Source organism: Marmota flaviventris, chromosome 5 (assembly GCF_047511675.1).
Source record: "Marmota flaviventris isolate mMarFla1 chromosome 5, mMarFla1.hap1, whole genome shotgun sequence".
In the NCBI taxonomy this organism is placed as follows: domain Eukaryota; kingdom Metazoa; phylum Chordata; class Mammalia; order Rodentia; family Sciuridae; genus Marmota; species Marmota flaviventris.
The window spans coordinates 104,522,977-104,539,623 of record NC_092502.1 but is presented as its reverse complement, the minus strand read 5'-3'; the positions used below and the strand labels follow the sequence as shown (position 1 = coordinate 104,539,623).

The 16,647-nt window shown below is 36.1% G+C and overlaps 1 protein-coding gene across 1 annotated transcript in view; it reads right to left on the bottom strand.

Annotated features, from left to right (window-relative positions):
* Positions 1 to 2,197: 2,197 nt before the first annotated feature.
* Positions 2,198 to 16,647, bottom strand: part of Wdr41 (WD repeat domain 41) — a 47,823-nt gene continuing 33,373 nt past the window's right edge. Inside the window, exons 8-13 of the mRNA XM_027927626.2 lie at positions 15,346 to 15,456; positions 10,343 to 10,527; positions 7,470 to 7,591; positions 6,119 to 6,207; positions 5,073 to 5,206; positions 2,198 to 2,439 (exon numbers count right to left, since the gene is read on the bottom strand). Coding sequence (XP_027783427.1) covers positions 2,287 to 2,439; positions 5,073 to 5,206; positions 6,119 to 6,207; positions 7,470 to 7,591; positions 10,343 to 10,527; positions 15,346 to 15,456 — 794 coding nt within the window. The 3' untranslated portion in view covers positions 2,198 to 2,286. The remainder of the gene's footprint in view (positions 2,440 to 5,072; positions 5,207 to 6,118; positions 6,208 to 7,469; positions 7,592 to 10,342; positions 10,528 to 15,345; positions 15,457 to 16,647) is intronic.

Genomic DNA, 16,647 nt, shown 5'->3' with positions numbered 1-16,647 from the left:
TAAGTCCCCACCAGAATCATGTTGCTACCCTCTAGCTCTGACCTCAGAGCTCTCACGAAAAAAGCCATCAAGTCCTCTGACTGAGCTGGAGGCTACCTTCTGAATACACAAGTTTCTCATGATGGAAAAGTAGTTAGCTGGACAATAACCACAGAAGGGATTCACTGTGGTACTGTTCGATCCTCAAGCTCATGTATGGTTTTCACCACTCCATTCAAACAGATCACTCTCACAAGATACTAACCCAGAATAGGTTAAGAAATGAAAGTTTAAAATCTCTGAATTCCTATGTCTTTTACAACTTCAGAAACATCTTTATTAATTCATGAGCCAATGTAGAATTTGCAAAGAATAAGTTAGTAAAGGGGGAAAAGTCTATATAGAGAAGAAAATTAAAAAGCTTTAAAGGAGTCCGAAGAAACCTAGCCAAAGTGATCCCAATCTGATGCACTCAGACTAGACTGCACGTCCACCGAGCTTGGGGATGCTACCCATGCCCCACCTTCAGGTGAAGCTCTTTGTGATTTTTCAAATATGCCTCGATAACAACACTTAGTTGGCTAAAAGGCAGTGTTAATTTTCACATAGAAGTAGCTTAAGTTTTAGTATAGTTTTCTCTAAAGCTTTTTTTCTTATGAATTCAAACAGCAATAATGACTGTAAACACTAACTGGCTTTCCTCAAGTGGTAGTCATATAGTCATTTATCTCACTCCCTCCTCCTCGATTCCTGTGTTTAAAGTTGCTCAATGATGACATCAGGCACTACACAGCTAACCATCTCAAGGTCTTACCTCCTTAGCCCTAGGTGTCTTCATTTATGACATTATTCCATTAGTCTACCTAGATGACCTTAACTCTTCCAGTCTTTGTGGGTAGCTGGGAATATTAAGACCAGTAAAAACAAGGATTTATAAAGATTCCATTTAGGAAGTATGTCTGTGTATAAGGAGCAAATATGCAGAAGTGTCCTTTGAGAAGGATTAGCTTCTGAAAATCAGTCACCTCGCCCTTTCTTTAATAGGATTCTTTAATCAGAAGATTAAGAATAATTTCATAATTAAGTCCACTGAATTTTTACTGTGGAGAATATTTTGGAGATTGAACTCAGGGGCATGCAACCACTGACCCACAGCCTTGAGCCCTATTTTGTATTTTATTTAGAGACAGGGTCTCATGAGTTGCTTAGCACCTCACTTTTGCTGAGGCTGGCTTTGAACTCTTGATCTTCTTGCCTCAGCCTCCTGAGCCACAGGCATGCACCACTGCGCCCAGCTGAGAATACTTTTTAACTTTTATTTTTCAGCACTAAAAGTGAGAGCATATTCTGTCACAAGGCTGGTGAGGTAAAGATGATCCAATCTCAACACACACAGAAGGAGCATTTCATATTAACTCCGAGGTCGGTCAATCAGGCACTTGCAGCCACAGTCCTGATTCTGGAAACACTGTGCTGCTCTGCTGGTCTAGGACTCATCGTTGGAACACCTGAGGGGCAGCTGCTGTTCTAGTACTAATTTGGCCAATAGCATTCAAGCCAATTCACACTGGGAAAGAAATATACCTTCATAAGACATCTATGGATTTTAGTATGTAAGAATTTTAGTTGCCACAACTAACTTATTAATGATTTAAACAAATCAGTTGGTACTCCCCCCAAAAAAAATCACTGATAGTTATTAAAGGCCAGGGAAATTTGTAGAAATATTTATCACAAGAATTCTTTTTTGGGGGGCACGGGGGTACCGGGGATTGGACTCAGGGGCACTCAACCATTAAGCCACAACACCTCAGCCCTATTTTGTATTTTACTTAGAGACAAGGTCTCACCAAGTTGCTTAGCTCCTCACCATTGCTGAGGCTGACTTTGAACTCATGATTCTCCTGCCTCAGCCTTTCAAGGTGCTGGGATTACAGGTATGTGTCACTGTACCTGGCTTATCACAAGAATTCTTAGTGAAATACACCGTAAAGGAATCCCAAAATAAAACTACTACTTTACTCTTACCCCTATTCCCACCATTTCACAATGGTTCAAGTTAAGCACTCACCACCTGCACAAAGTCCAATGGAGAACTTGTGGTATGTTCTTTAGTGGGTTTTCTAATACCTGAGAAGCAATTTTTTTCTGGGTTGTAAGTGTGTAAAAACTCAGAACATGTAGAATTTTATGAACCGAACATGAAAAAAAATACAAATTTAAATAATCAATATATTAATGTATTTCAGAGTATTACTCTATATTTGATGTTCAAGGTTCATGCATATGTATTCTCAGTTCCTTAGACTAGACAGCAAGGTATAAGTCACCATTTTCCTCTAATTTCTGAAATAGTTTTAAACTGCGCAATCCAGATTCTCGCTCTCCATTTTTCCACAAAATAATGAGATGATCAGCAGAGCAAGTAACAAGTCCATGATCTTCAAAGTACAGAAACATCTGTAAGGAAAATTGAAACCACTGATTATAGGAACTTATGAAGAGAAGAGGCTGATACAAGAGTAGCATGTGTACTTACAAAATATGCTTTCAGACTTCCTTGGATTTGAATGTAGAGCTCTTTGATTTTCATGAGAAGTTTCATTTTTAAGTAGTGGTAACAGTTATATACAAAAACAACCACTATCTAAAATGTTAATAGTCAGAATGTAACTAATATTGCTCAACTACAAAATTATGAGTAACAGCTATTTTTGTAAACTAAGTGAATTCTCAAAGTATCTTCTAAATGTTATCATAATCTAATCCTTCAAGTATTGGTTTTAAGATTCTCTCAGGTACAGGTCCTGCCATGCCTGCTTTACTTAATCATTATGTATGTACCAATGGCACTCATAAAGTCTTTGAATTCCAAATTTCCCAAGATAAACATTGACTTCAACTCTATGAAAGTAGATGCACTCAATCAATCCACAAGCATTTACTAAGTATCTCTGGTGTGTTTATGGTCCTTGCCCTCAAGAAGATCATACCAGTTGGGAAAACGAAACCTTAGCTGAAACAATTAGGGCACCAAGGAAAGACTTGGTAATTGGGTCCTAAATAATGCAGTACAGACTACAGCATGCCACAGAAACTCAAACAGAGAGGAGACCCAGAGATGAAACTGCAGTCACAGAAAGCTTCAGGAGAAAACTCTCCAAGGAAAGGGAGGAGATGTGCCTAGGAAAGGAAAAGGCTGGAGGCTAAGGACAGGACAGTGGAATGTGGATGAAAAGGCAGCATGAGCACCGGGGATGGAGGGACATGTCAGAGAGGAGGTAAGTGAACCCAAGGAAAGGATGAGGTCCTTGAAGGCAAGAGTGAAATACAGGAGAGGAGCAAACATGAAGGAACCAGAGGATGACAGTGTTCTCTGAAGTAACATACATTTCTGAAGACAGCAGGATGAGGCCACAGGTGAGAATTCACTGAAATATAGGAGTGAGGAGGGAAAATATCAGCACAAAATTCATTAGGAGTCTGGAAAAGACAGAATTGAGTACACAGGTAGAAGGGCTGGGCCAGAAAGCAAGGATGAAAACATACAAGTGATGAGGAAATTCAGGAGACAGCACCTAGGAGAGCACTGAATTTGGAGCACTAAATTTTTATCAATGAAGTCAGGACGCTTTTTAAAAATGCTGAAGTATCAACACTTCAGGAAAATTCCTAAGAATCTGACTTACGACAAATATGCCATTTTCAAGGTCTCCCAACCACATAAAACCTTTTGACAGGTCCCTACTACTTAAAAAAAAAAAAAAAGTCTAAACTATTCAGCCTTACATACAAGACATTTGTAATCTAACCTGAAAGTACCATCTCAGGCTTTCTCTCACACTAGTGTCTTACCATGGGAACCCAATGCCCCTGCATAGCCAATCTGTTCCTTGCCACCAAGTAAATGCTGTCTTTGCCCTTGTCTACCACATGCCACATTCACCACCTCCAAACTACAAATAGATGCCCAAGCAAAAATAAGGTAAAACAAATGAAAAACCCAAAAATACAAAAACACAAAAAACTGAGCTACCTGGTAAAGCAAAGCAAAGCAGAGTAACACATAGTACCCAACATCAGAGAGCATACAGTGACAAGGCTATACACCTGCCTAACCTCCAGAGTTCAGCTCAAATCTGAAGTCCCATATCTTCCATCAATATTTACAGGACTCAGCAAGAAACGTTCTAGTTCCTGAGTATTCACTGTCTGCTACTCATCTGGGTCCATCATAAGCAGCCTAAACAAAGCTTATTAGCTTTGCCCCTTTCCTCTCCACTAGAATATAAGATCCATGAGGGCAAGGATTTTACATTTCTTTGCAAACTCTAGGGTCTATGTAATTTAGTATTAATTTCTGATATATAGAAAATGCACAGTAGCCAGCGTGCTGCTGCTGCTACTCCTAAGTATGAATGTCTATTTGGATGAAAAGTAATTTGTTCCTCCCTAGCTATGAAAAAATTAAGAAATTCATTACTTAGGGCTCTGTTTACACAGTCATAGTTACCAGTTCCAACTATCTCTTTATCTTGACTGATCTTATTTCTCCATTACAAGCAATGGTGCCTATAGTAAACAGTAATGTGTTTGGATTTCCCTAAGTTAGAATTTTATTTCTTATAATTTTCATATATGCACAATGATTATCAAGGTTTAAGGTTTAATAAAGTTAACAAATTATCATCCATCAAAGATAGGTCAAAACAGTGCTTTGGTCGTGAATTTGATAGGTCCCTGGAAATCAGATTCTATTAAGGCTTTAACTTCACATGTTTAACTGTAAACCCTACACCCCCTGTGGACTACTAGTAGACATATATAGTTAACATTATTCACATTGCCTTTATTAGTTAACTATCTGTGTCGCACAAATGGTGAGTAAGTTCATGCTTAAAAACAATACTTTCCTTGTTTGTTCAAATCCTCTCTCTGTAAAGGAAGACCTTAACTACCCCCACTTATCCTATTCCGTGTTCAGATATAACAGAGACCTACAGATGAGAGAGTTTAGGTCTTTCTGAGACAAAGAGCAGTGCAAGACAGAAGCAGGGAACCACGTGGCCGGTGCTGTCCACTAAAAGCAGTACCTCCACAGAGGATGAGTGTCCAATCAAATCGCCAATGAGCTCCAGTGAACACAAAGTGGCATTTTCTTGCTGCTTTTTAATAGGTTGGCTGGCTTGTTTGTTCACTCTTCCAAATCCCCACATGTTAAAAAAACCTAAAAAAATGCAATCAGTTCTGTCATTTCCAAACTACTGAGCTTGACTTACAATAATGATATGAGACCAGAAAAACAGACAATATTTAAATGCAAAGATGTTCCACACTTATATTACCAAGCAGATGGCACCAAGTACTAAACTGGGGTCTTTAAAATACATTATTTTGTTTCATCTTTTTTAACCGGCAAGGTTTGTTCCTAATTTCTTTTTATTGTCCCCACTTACCCATTAGTAAAGGTATATTAATACACACACACACAAACACAGGGAATGAAAGAGATGTAAAAGATCTGAATGACAAAGTCTAAAACAGGAAATAATTAAGATCAATCAACAAAATCAAGGAAAAGCAGCATGTGTGTGTTAAACACAATACCCTAGGACCTCAGGTAAGTAAAAGAACCAGAGGAAACTAGAGGCACCAGCCTCTGATTTCATATTGGGTACTGGTAACTAATTCATTCAAACATCTAGAATTTTATTTTTCAAATGGAGCACCAAAAAGTCAAGAGCTCATGAGGTGATCACAAAGAAAAGTGTTCTTTTCCCATAAGTTATGTTTGATGTTAATGATAAAGAACACTTTAGTTTGACAACCGATGGTAAAAATTTTGTTTGTGTACCAGTCAGAATTATAGACAATATAATTGAATAACTACTAGAAATAACTGTTTGCCCTCAAAACAATAAAATCCCAGTTGAATTAAAATAAAGAGGCAGTTCTACTTTAGGGCAATATTAAGAAGTGGATCCTAGATCCCAATTACCCTATACTTACTGTAAACATCTAATGCCTGTTTAGAGTACATTCTATTATTTCTGTGGCTTCACACAGTCACCTTTCTTCTGCCTGACACATGAGGAAGGAGAGACAGAGAAAGGCTACCTTTTGGGGAAAAGACACACACCTGTTGGTACAGGTTCAGCTGTGAGCTGCTGTTTTTCTCGTAACTCCCAAATGCGTACACTGCCATCTTCTGAGCATGAGATTAACTGCCTGTCAGAACAGAAAATCAGTAATATGGAGAGAGAGAGCATCATGGAAGACCAAATGCTGAATCTGCAATCAAAGAAATCATTGGAGCCCTTGACTGTTTTTGTTGTTGTTGTTTTTTTCCAGCTTTTGGCATGAGTTCATAAAAATCACAATTGAGGGGCTAGGGTTGTGGCTCAGCAATAGAGCACGCACCTAGCATGTGAAAGGTCCTGGGTTTGATCCTCAGCACCACATAAAATAAATAAAATAAAGGTATTGTGTCCAACTACAACTAAAAAATACATATGAAAAAAATCACAATTGAATGTAGCTTTACAATGCAAACTAAACACACTCTTCAGTAAAGGCACACATGACACTATGTGCATTGGCTCAAATGCTTTAAATTTAAAAAATTTCTCCATTTAAAAAATTGCATTTAGGAGGGCTGGGGATATAGTTCAGTGATGGAGCACTTGTTTAGCATGTGCAAGGCTCTGGTTGTGATCCCCAGAATGGGTGAAAAAGACATTCAGGTAAACTGCATGCATTATATTTTTACAATATTCTGAGCATTTGTATTCAGGGTGCCTCTTACTCTAAATATATCCTGCATAGAAAATAATGCTATTGTCTTCCCATAATTTCATCCGTAGAAACTCTGCAGCTACAGCTACTCTGAGAGGAAAACCCTCACTTCGAAGCCTTAGACAATGAGAAGCCTACCATTTAATTCTTTTTTTAAATATTTTTTTTAGTTGTAGATGAACACAATACCTTTATTTTATTCATTTTCTAAAAACTATTTTGTTTAGTTGTAAATGGACGTAATACCTTTACTTTGTTTATTTATTTTTATGTGGTGCTGAGGATCAAACCCAGTGCCTCACATGTGCTAGGCGAGCACTCTACCCCCCAGCCACAACCCCAGCCCCTACCATTTAATTCTGATTATAAACAAACAACAACAAGGTGGGTTTATATAAAATATAAATAGGAAAATCAGTATGTTGTTAAATGCCACAGTCTTTAAACTTGTTTTTTTAAAAAAGCACCAAATTTAAATGATCTTTTCTTAGAATGATATTCAATATAATTCCTTTGAACCTTGGTTCCTGTAATCAACTCCTCTTCAGAGTCAGCCATAGGGCATTCTCCATTACCAAAAGAACACAGCAGGTCAAGCCACAGAGCCAGGTAGCTTGGTCACTTGAGAAATTACACTGGCAGCCCTGGGAACCGTGACTTACTTTCATCTACTGCAGAACAGATGGAACTTATACCTGTTTGGAAGTTTGGCAATATGCAGGACATTGGAGTCATGTGCAGTTTTCTGGCAGGCAATCACACGCTTCATTTGAAGGTTATACACATATAAACCCCTTCCAACTGCAGCAAATACATTCTGGGGGGAAAAAGTTATTAAAAAGGGGCATAAAACTAATGCCTACTACATCTGGTATAATAGATTCCCAGCCCTTGTGTGACATCAGAAAATCATGGTTACCTCCCCTGTTCCCAGCCTTCAGCCCAAGTTACTGTACTGCCCTCTGAAGTCCAAAAATGTCAAAGCATAAAGCTTTCCTTGGTGCTTGGTACTTTGATACAACTACTAATACAGAAAAGGCTCTGCATAACATTACTTTCTTCCTCAATGAGTTGTGACAGCTCAAGGAAGGAACTATGGCTGGCAGCTTGGTCCTGCAGCAGCCTGGATTTTCATCTACGAAACACTATCCTTGAGAAAATTACTTAGCTTCTTTTGCCTGGAATATGTGAGAAAAATTACTTGTACCCGGCATCTTAAGCAATCAAGAGACCTATAAATATGATTGAAAAAACATATGCTATAGTTGTACTATCATCATAAGATCCTCTGAAGGCTTCACAAAAAACGTTGTTTCTATGTAATGTTAGAAATACCTTTTTACTAAAACAACTTTAATTTTTTGAAAACATTTTTGCCAATTTCATCTTACTTCAGCTTCAAAACATCTTGTTAAGGTAGGAAAAACATGCATCATTGCCATTTTCCAGATGAGCAAGTTAAATTTTTAAAAAGTTTAAAATTACAAAAGAAATCAGGCATAGACTCAATATCAAAATCAAAGTCATGTTATTCCAGTTTCTTGCTCTTTCCTTATACCATACCACCTTGCTTCTGAAATTATTTTTAAGTTACTAGACATCAGGTAGCACTTGTCTTGGAATCATTCATTTTTATTCATTGGGTACCCTAAGAGGCAGACCTATCAAAAATTCCTACAGATTTCCCCCTGCTTTCAACCAGAGATGTTGAGCCCCTAATCCTTCTTGTTGGCTACAAACCCAACTCAGACCTACTAACTGGATTAGCTGTACCAAAGCATGCCCCTGAGCTTCCCAGAGTAAAAGTCGAATGATTAACAGAGTACTTAGGGTTAAGTACTCTGTTCTCAGTAATGCAAGCTGAGACCAGTTGCCATGCACAATTAAAGGAAATGGCTAGCCAAAGTACTAAAGTCTAGAGCCCTAAGGATTATATTCAATGCAGAACCCCCAAAACTCATTCTACAGAGCAGGAAGTCCATGGAGTTCAAGTAATTAATCAAAGGCCATGTAGAAAATTATAAACATAATTAGAGAACTCATGAGCTTTGGGGCAGAGACATTCAACAGAGATACTCTATCAGTCATCCACCATCAACGATTAATGGAGGATAAAAAGAACCTAGAGATGGAAAGAACCCCCAACAAAAGAAAGAAAATTGGGGGAAACTGATTAATACTTACTCAAGCATTTATAGCGCTAATAAAGATTAATCAAAAAATCTTGAATACAAAATTTAAAAATTTTTAAGTACTAAATTTTACAAAAGTGAGAAAAAATACAAAATTTAAATACACACACACTTATATATAATTTTAGGGCTATAATAAGAACACTTTTCTGAGTGTTCTCATATATATAAGTGTGACCTATTGTTCTATCACATATATATATTTTTTTTCAAAATAAAATTGGGATACATAGAAACTTGATATTTAGGTGTACATGTATTTAAAAATTTTTTTTTTTCAAACCCAGTGCTTCACACATGTAGGCAAGTACTCTGCCACTGGGCTACAAGCCCCAGCCCTGTGTACATGTATTTTTTTTAATCCACTTTTATCCTATTCTTATGTTTTTGTTTTTAAAGAGAGATGCAAAGAAATTAAAAGCCTTTCCCTTTCAGTACACAACTTCTGAACTTTTTAAATAATAATAATAACACGTATGCCTTTAGAAAACCAGGATATAAAGGGACAAAATAAAGTGAAAGAAAAGCTTCCTCTAGTCCCCCTCCTCAATGTTTACATTTTTTGTGTGTGTGTGATCATGTTTAGAAAACTAACTCCCCCTTTCTGAGTTTCTCAGACTAAAAGAGATCCCCCCAAACCCCATTCCCAGTACTAGAGATTGAACCCAGTGATGCTCTATCACTGAACTATATATCCCCAGCCCTTTTTATTTTGAGACAGAGACTTGATAAATTGCCTAGGCTGGACCTGAACTTTTGATCTTTCTAAGTGGCTGGGATTATAGCATAGGTCACCACAGAAGACTGTTTGTTTTCTTGTTTTTGTCAGGTCAGAGCCAAGATTCAGAAGTCCATTGGTACTGATCTTTCACAGCACAAGTGCTTCAAGAACATCACTGTCAAGGCCTAACATATGGATAGCAGCAATTAATCAATTATCTTCCCCAGATGTCAGCACACTAAAGATAAACATTCCTAGAATTTTTTGTTTTTATTTTTTTATCCCTCTCAGAAATGTACTAGAATCTTCAAAAGAATTTTTACAGTGTACTGAAAACAATTTGAAGCATTAACTTCAAATTCTATGGGATTATTTAATCCAACCCAAAATTGTAATAGGGTTTCTAAATCTGCAGTCATCTAATCACTTCTTTGCCTGAAGATTAGAAGCAAAGATTTAAAAATCCTTTTTTAATGTAAGTGGTACAGTCTATGTAAAATATTAGACCATTTGAAGACACAACTTGAAACGATAGGGAATGATATTTTTATGTTCATTATGAGATTAAGTTTTAAAAATCAGAAATTTGGCTTATTAAAAAAGTTTATAGATAAAGTATAAACTTTATAGATAATGTATAGAATTTTTTTTTTACCTCTTCATCACATGTGAAATGATGAATGGAAATGTCATTTGGTTTTTGACAGAGTTTTATTTCTTGCTGGGTGTCCAGCTGTGGAGATGGGTCCCAGAAGTTGCGTTCATAAGCCTGAATGGTCCAGTCCAGGACATCCCAGATGATCAGCTCTCCAACATGGGAGCCCGTAACAAAACTCTGATCTAGGCAAAGTTCACAAATGCCTAATTATTGATCATTTTCTCTAGGCTAAAGGAACAAATGAATGGAATGCCTAGTAGTAATATTCTATAAAACCACAATAATAAGAACAATGAGACACCTAAATAAGCCAAACAGAAAGGTTAATAAAATAGAATTAAAAGACTAGAAATAGGCTTTAAGTTTAGTTTCTTAGTGTTTGATAATTATTACATTTTACTCTCGTAATAAAATATCTCATGCTGGAATGTTTAGTCAAGTTTGGGAATAAAAAATAAAAGAACCTTACCTTGGAATGTATACCAAAATAAGTTTAGAATAGTTTAACAAGTTCAAAATTGTACATAATATAAATTAAAATATTACAGGAACTTAAAGGATTAAAGAAAATAAAGCTGAATAGTTTTAAGAATATGGAGTGGTAAAGGGCTCTAAAGGAAGGAGGGCAGGAACGGGGGGGAAGAGATTCAAGTAAATATCTGCTTGATAAGAAGAAAAAAAAATCATACACTTAGATGGCAAAGAGATGGAGAAAATTTGCAACTTAGAAGTCAAAACAGGTTTAATATATTTGATACATAAGGAGTTCTCAGAAATCACTAAGAACAAGATAAATACCCCAGCAGAAAAATGTGTAAAGGAGCTGAACAGGGAAACAAGTGATCAGTAAATATATATAAAGATTTTTAAACTCCTTTAATAATCAAAGAAATTTAAATGCAACAAGATACCATTTATTGACTTGTAAATTGGAAAAGTTACAGATTTATAAATTGAAATTCATAAATTTCTTATTATAAAACAGAAAAATGCCCAATACCAGCAAAATCATAGGAAATCAACATGTTCATATACTGCTAATGCCTTAGTACTCATTGATATAAGTCTGAAATAATCTTTTCAAAGATTAATTTGGTAATATATATCAAAACCATAAAAATATAAACCACCAATTCCACTTCTAGGAATTTACTTTGAAGGAAATGTATAAAAGACATATATACAAGGTTGCTAGACATAGTCTTAAAAACCTGAAGACAACTTAAACATCTAATTGGAGAGCGAATATATCAGACATTCACAAAATGAAACAGTAATGCTGTTATTGAAAGGTAAGTTGTAAAAGTATGTTTTTATATTGACAAGGAAATATATTCATGAGATACTGTTACAAAACAGTATATCATATTTATATATCATATATAATTATAATACACACACATATACAAGGATGTGGACTAGTGTTTAATACTGGATGATGGGATGATTTTAATTCTTTTTTTTTCAGTGTTTCTCACTATTTTCTTCTATGATTATCTAATTTGTATAATGACGTTTTAAAAATCTTTAAATAAAATGACATCAATGGGCCAAGACACTTTACACATTATGCATTCACTGAAAATGTACAACTGCTAGATTAAAAATTACCTCTAAAAATGTAATTTGTTTTGATTCTTTACATTTTTGAGGTAAGAGAACAAAACAATGCACTGAGTCTGGAAACCAAAGTTCTAACTTTGCCTCCCTGCCTATTTTTAGGCAGGTGTTCTTTAGGAAATCATGAACCTTTCTTCATCTTGGATTTCTCATGCATTAAATGAGAATGATTGTAAATATCAAGTTAAATAATACATGTCTAGACATTTTTAAAAAGATATCAAATGTTATCTTTGAGTCTCAGGTATTATTTTGAGCCCCTAGTATTATTCCACATTAATGGTATTAAAACATCCAGTGACATGTGATTTAAGAAAACAGAGATGAATATTTGTGATTTAATTATTCCATTTATCCAGTAAACCAGCAAGACAGAAATCTCTAATAACCAGATGTCTCTTAGAAATAAAAAAAAAATTACTAATAATCATACATGTAAACATTCTGTCTTAGTTTCAAGGCCATAATAGGTAGCTTTATTAAAAGATTATAGATTTTTCTGTGTGAAAAATAAGTTCAATTCTTATCTCAGGAGAGAAACAACTTTGTATTTTTAGTAGTGTAAAAGTTTAAAGCAGTCCAAATCATTCTATAACCTTCTCTTTCACCCTTTACCTTGCTCTTTTCAATTTCACTCAAATTGTAAAAGAATCAGAGAACTGAGAGTATAGACACCTCCTGACTTTGGTTTTGCATCTTAGTTATAACACAGAGTGAACCCACTGAGGTCATGCAGCTGTCTGCTGACTTAATCCTCCAAGTACCTGTGATTCCTCTATGCAACAGAAACACAGTATTAATGACCACTTGAAAATTTTCACTAAGAACAAAAATGCTTGCATTCATCTGAGTCAGCACATAGTTTATCACTGTGCAAATTATTTATATTCCTATACAAGTCATGCAAAATGTTTCACACCAAACAGCCTCAATGATGTAATATTAGTGGATGGACTTTCATCCTCTAAGTATCAAGATACTTAGTATGGAAATCTGACCTGGTATCTGTCTATTCATAACTTGCAAGTACCAATACTTTGTGATAGCAGACCATGCTGTCAACACAAAGCAAGAAAAAAGGAAAAAAATGAAGAAGCACACAGAGCCTTTGGCCAGAAGGTATTAGCAAAGTCATGTTGTTTGTCTTAGGAAATCTCTGCCCGGGCATGCAAATCTCCTGGTATAAATTATTCATATTTGTGGGAGTTCTAGTATACCATTCTAAGGTTTCCTTGGGTCTACCTCACTGAACATGTACGTACTCCCCCAGCTCCCCAAATTAGAAACCCAGTAACTGGCCACATCTTTTAGTGTTAATGGATAAGGACAAAGAGACAGGGTAGAAATTAGAGGAAGAAATTAAACAACATAATCAATTCAGGATCACGAAAATCTTCAACATCACTGACATGCCCATGCACAAGAGAAGATGGTTAGCAATCTTTTTCAAACTTTACCAGACTGCCTGGCCATGTATGATTGCTAAATATTCTTTTGCCTTATTTATATCTGTAGTGTAATTTTATAGTCATGGAGTTTATAAAGCAGAAAGTACTACAAGTTTTCTATAACGTTCATTAATAACTTTTTTTTTGCATTAGCTTTCCATTTTCCTTCCTTTAAGAATCTGGCAAAGAAATATTTGAAAGGATTTTCTTAAAATGTTATAAGCCTTGGAATGGAGACATAGCTAATGGTAGAACATCTGCTTAGCAAACCCCAGCACTCCCCGGGGGGAAGAAAACAAGTATTGTAAAAGAACCAGAGAACTGGAGTATAAACACCTCCTGACTTTGGTTCTGCATCTTAGTTATAACACAGAGTTAACCATAGTTTATCACTGTGCAAATTATTTATATTCCTATACAAGTTTGCATACCACATAGAGAAAAAGAAAGACCATGAAGTTAAGGCTATACCAGGAACACCCCATCATCTTCATTTAAGTAACCATACTGGTTCAATGGTACCACTGTTTCATCACTAAAACAAGCTAACTAGGCATGACCAGTGTAACAGGACAGAACATTGCCATGCTTTTCTCAGCAGCTCTGGGGCCTTGGGGAGGCTTCAAAAGGTCTTTTGTGCTGCTACCCATGGCTAGAAAAAAAAGGGTCCCCAGAGACAATGAAAGGGGCACTACCAATCATTGTCATTTCTATCACCATAGACAATTTGGGCCTTAGAAAGACATATAGCTGAGTTTATAAGAAGATGGCTATTGGGCAAAGGATTTTGGAGCTAGAAGGGATATTCTGACTAATATACATGAAAATGTGACATAAAAACAGACATCAAATGAGTAGCATAAAAACAGAGACCACATTTGGTCCTCTTGGTGCTTTCTGTGCCCTTCTTTCCCCTCATCTCATGTTTACACAAAATATTCTTCAAGAGCCAGTCCAGGTTTCAGATAAATATGAGGTTGGGGTCCAGGTCCTTTCTACTATTTCATATTCACAGGATCCTTACAGGACTCATTTGCAGTCTCCACAAGACGAATTCTCTCACCTGATTCATACACAGATCACCCATAGAGCTCTGATGATATAAGCTGACACTTATTTGTAAGTGAACTAGCTAAATGTCAAGATCTATGGTTTGTGATCTTATCCTGCCGTGTGATGTCAGCTTCAACTCATAGATACTCACTAATATAGTATATGGAGCCAAATAAAATGTCTGGCAAGTCAAAACCCATAACTACAGGAAGGGCAGACATGACTCATTTTCTGCAAACCTTTCTTATTCACTGGGATTCTTCAATCACAACTACAACTGGCTTAAATCCTGGTTATTCCACTTTAATGTATAACTTGCTATGTGATATTGAACAATATGGTCAGCAAGACAAAAGGGCATAACTATTTCCAATCTTTTCTACTAAAGAAGAACTGGCCAGGGCTGGGATTGTGGCTCATCGGTAGAGTGCTCGCCTAGCACGGGCGGGACCCGGTTTCAATCCTCAGCACCACATAAAAATAAAGACATTGTGTTGTGTCCATCTACACCTAAAAAAAAAATAAATATTAAAAAAAAAGAACTGACCAGAACTATTTGCCAAGAATGCTGCAATGCTATGAGCACTATGATGATCAGCTCACAGCTACCATGCGGCACCTGGGATAATTATGCTTTTCTCTATCTTCTTGTTGCTGCCTCACTCTGTTTTCCTTACTCCTAACTCTTAGACTTGACAACATTTGAGACTTCTTGCTTAGCTTCACTGGCATAAGCTTAGAGTGAAAGAGAATCACAATCTCTAACAATCTATTACTCTAATAACAGTTATTCGAGAATCCTGGAAAAAAACACTAAAGTTCAGAATAGGTTAACACGTTCAAAATTGTGCATAATATAAATATGTATGATGAGCTTACCATTGACATTAACCAATGAAAGAATATTATCCTGGTGATCAAGGAGGCGCTTAACTTCAATAATATCCCATTCAAAGGATCCTTCTGTGGGTTCTACTAATCTGAAAATTACTAAATGACAAAAAGAGATACTGTTCTATTAAAATGTTCAAGAAAGATGAAGTACCATTTTCTACTCAAAAAGCAAGTATTTTGTGAAGTGAAAAATACCTACCATATTGAAAAACCCATCTCCAAAGATAGCCTTATTCATACTAATTTAAATGGTTTCTTTCAAATGCTTGAGATGTTTGAAACAATCTACTCAAACTCCAAGTCAGGGTTTCCTAAGAACTTGTTTGCTTTATTGACTCTTCCAAATTAACTAGCAAATACTGAAGTCCCCACTCTTTCTAGGACTTCAACTCATGTTGTCCAGCTATCCCATCTCACTCTTTACCTGGCTGGTGACTGTCCCACACCCTTGATACAAGTCCATTATCTATTTTCTCTACTCACATTCCTAGGCCAGTAAGCACTGCTTTGAACTAGACTACAAATTCATGCTTAACTTTAACTCAGTGACAAATAAACAAAAACACAACTTTTCTTGATATCTAGGCACACAACATATTATAAATCTGCTGAGAATAAGCCTTAGAATTTTTGTATGTCAAACAGTTCTTTTGATTATAGTAGATGTTCAATGTTTTGCTTAACTCATTATCTGACTTTAATAGTTTTATTTAAACTAGTATAATCCTAATTTTAACCAATACAGAAAATATAAAATCAAATCAAGTAAAGTGATTCTGTCAACCAATACTTAATTATACTTCTACTACGTACTTGGAGCTTTAGCTATCAAATGTGAACAAGGCCCAGGCACTGCCTTGAAATGCTCAGTCCACAGTGAGAATGAGACTCTTACACAGACTTAGCATCAGTAAATTAAGTGCTATGATAAGCCACTGGAGCAGGTGTTGTGGATGCTCAAAGATTAGGATTCCTAACATCTGAGAAGTAGAAAGGTCTTTTATCCTTTCCAAGTAGTGGTAATTACCCACCCAAGTCTCTCTTCTTTCTCACATGTCTCTCTGGGAAACAAGTCATACCATTTTTTTTTCTTCTTCTGTATTTCTGACACTATTTCACCTACTTATAAATCTCTAGCAAGGTTATTATATTCTGATAGCCATTCATGTTCAATGGTTGTCAAGAGAAGGTCTTTTAGATGATACAAAAGAGAACTCCTATCAAAGTTGTGTGAAAATGCTGCTTTAAGTGGAATATTACCAAGTTTATCCTGAGACTGTGATTTTA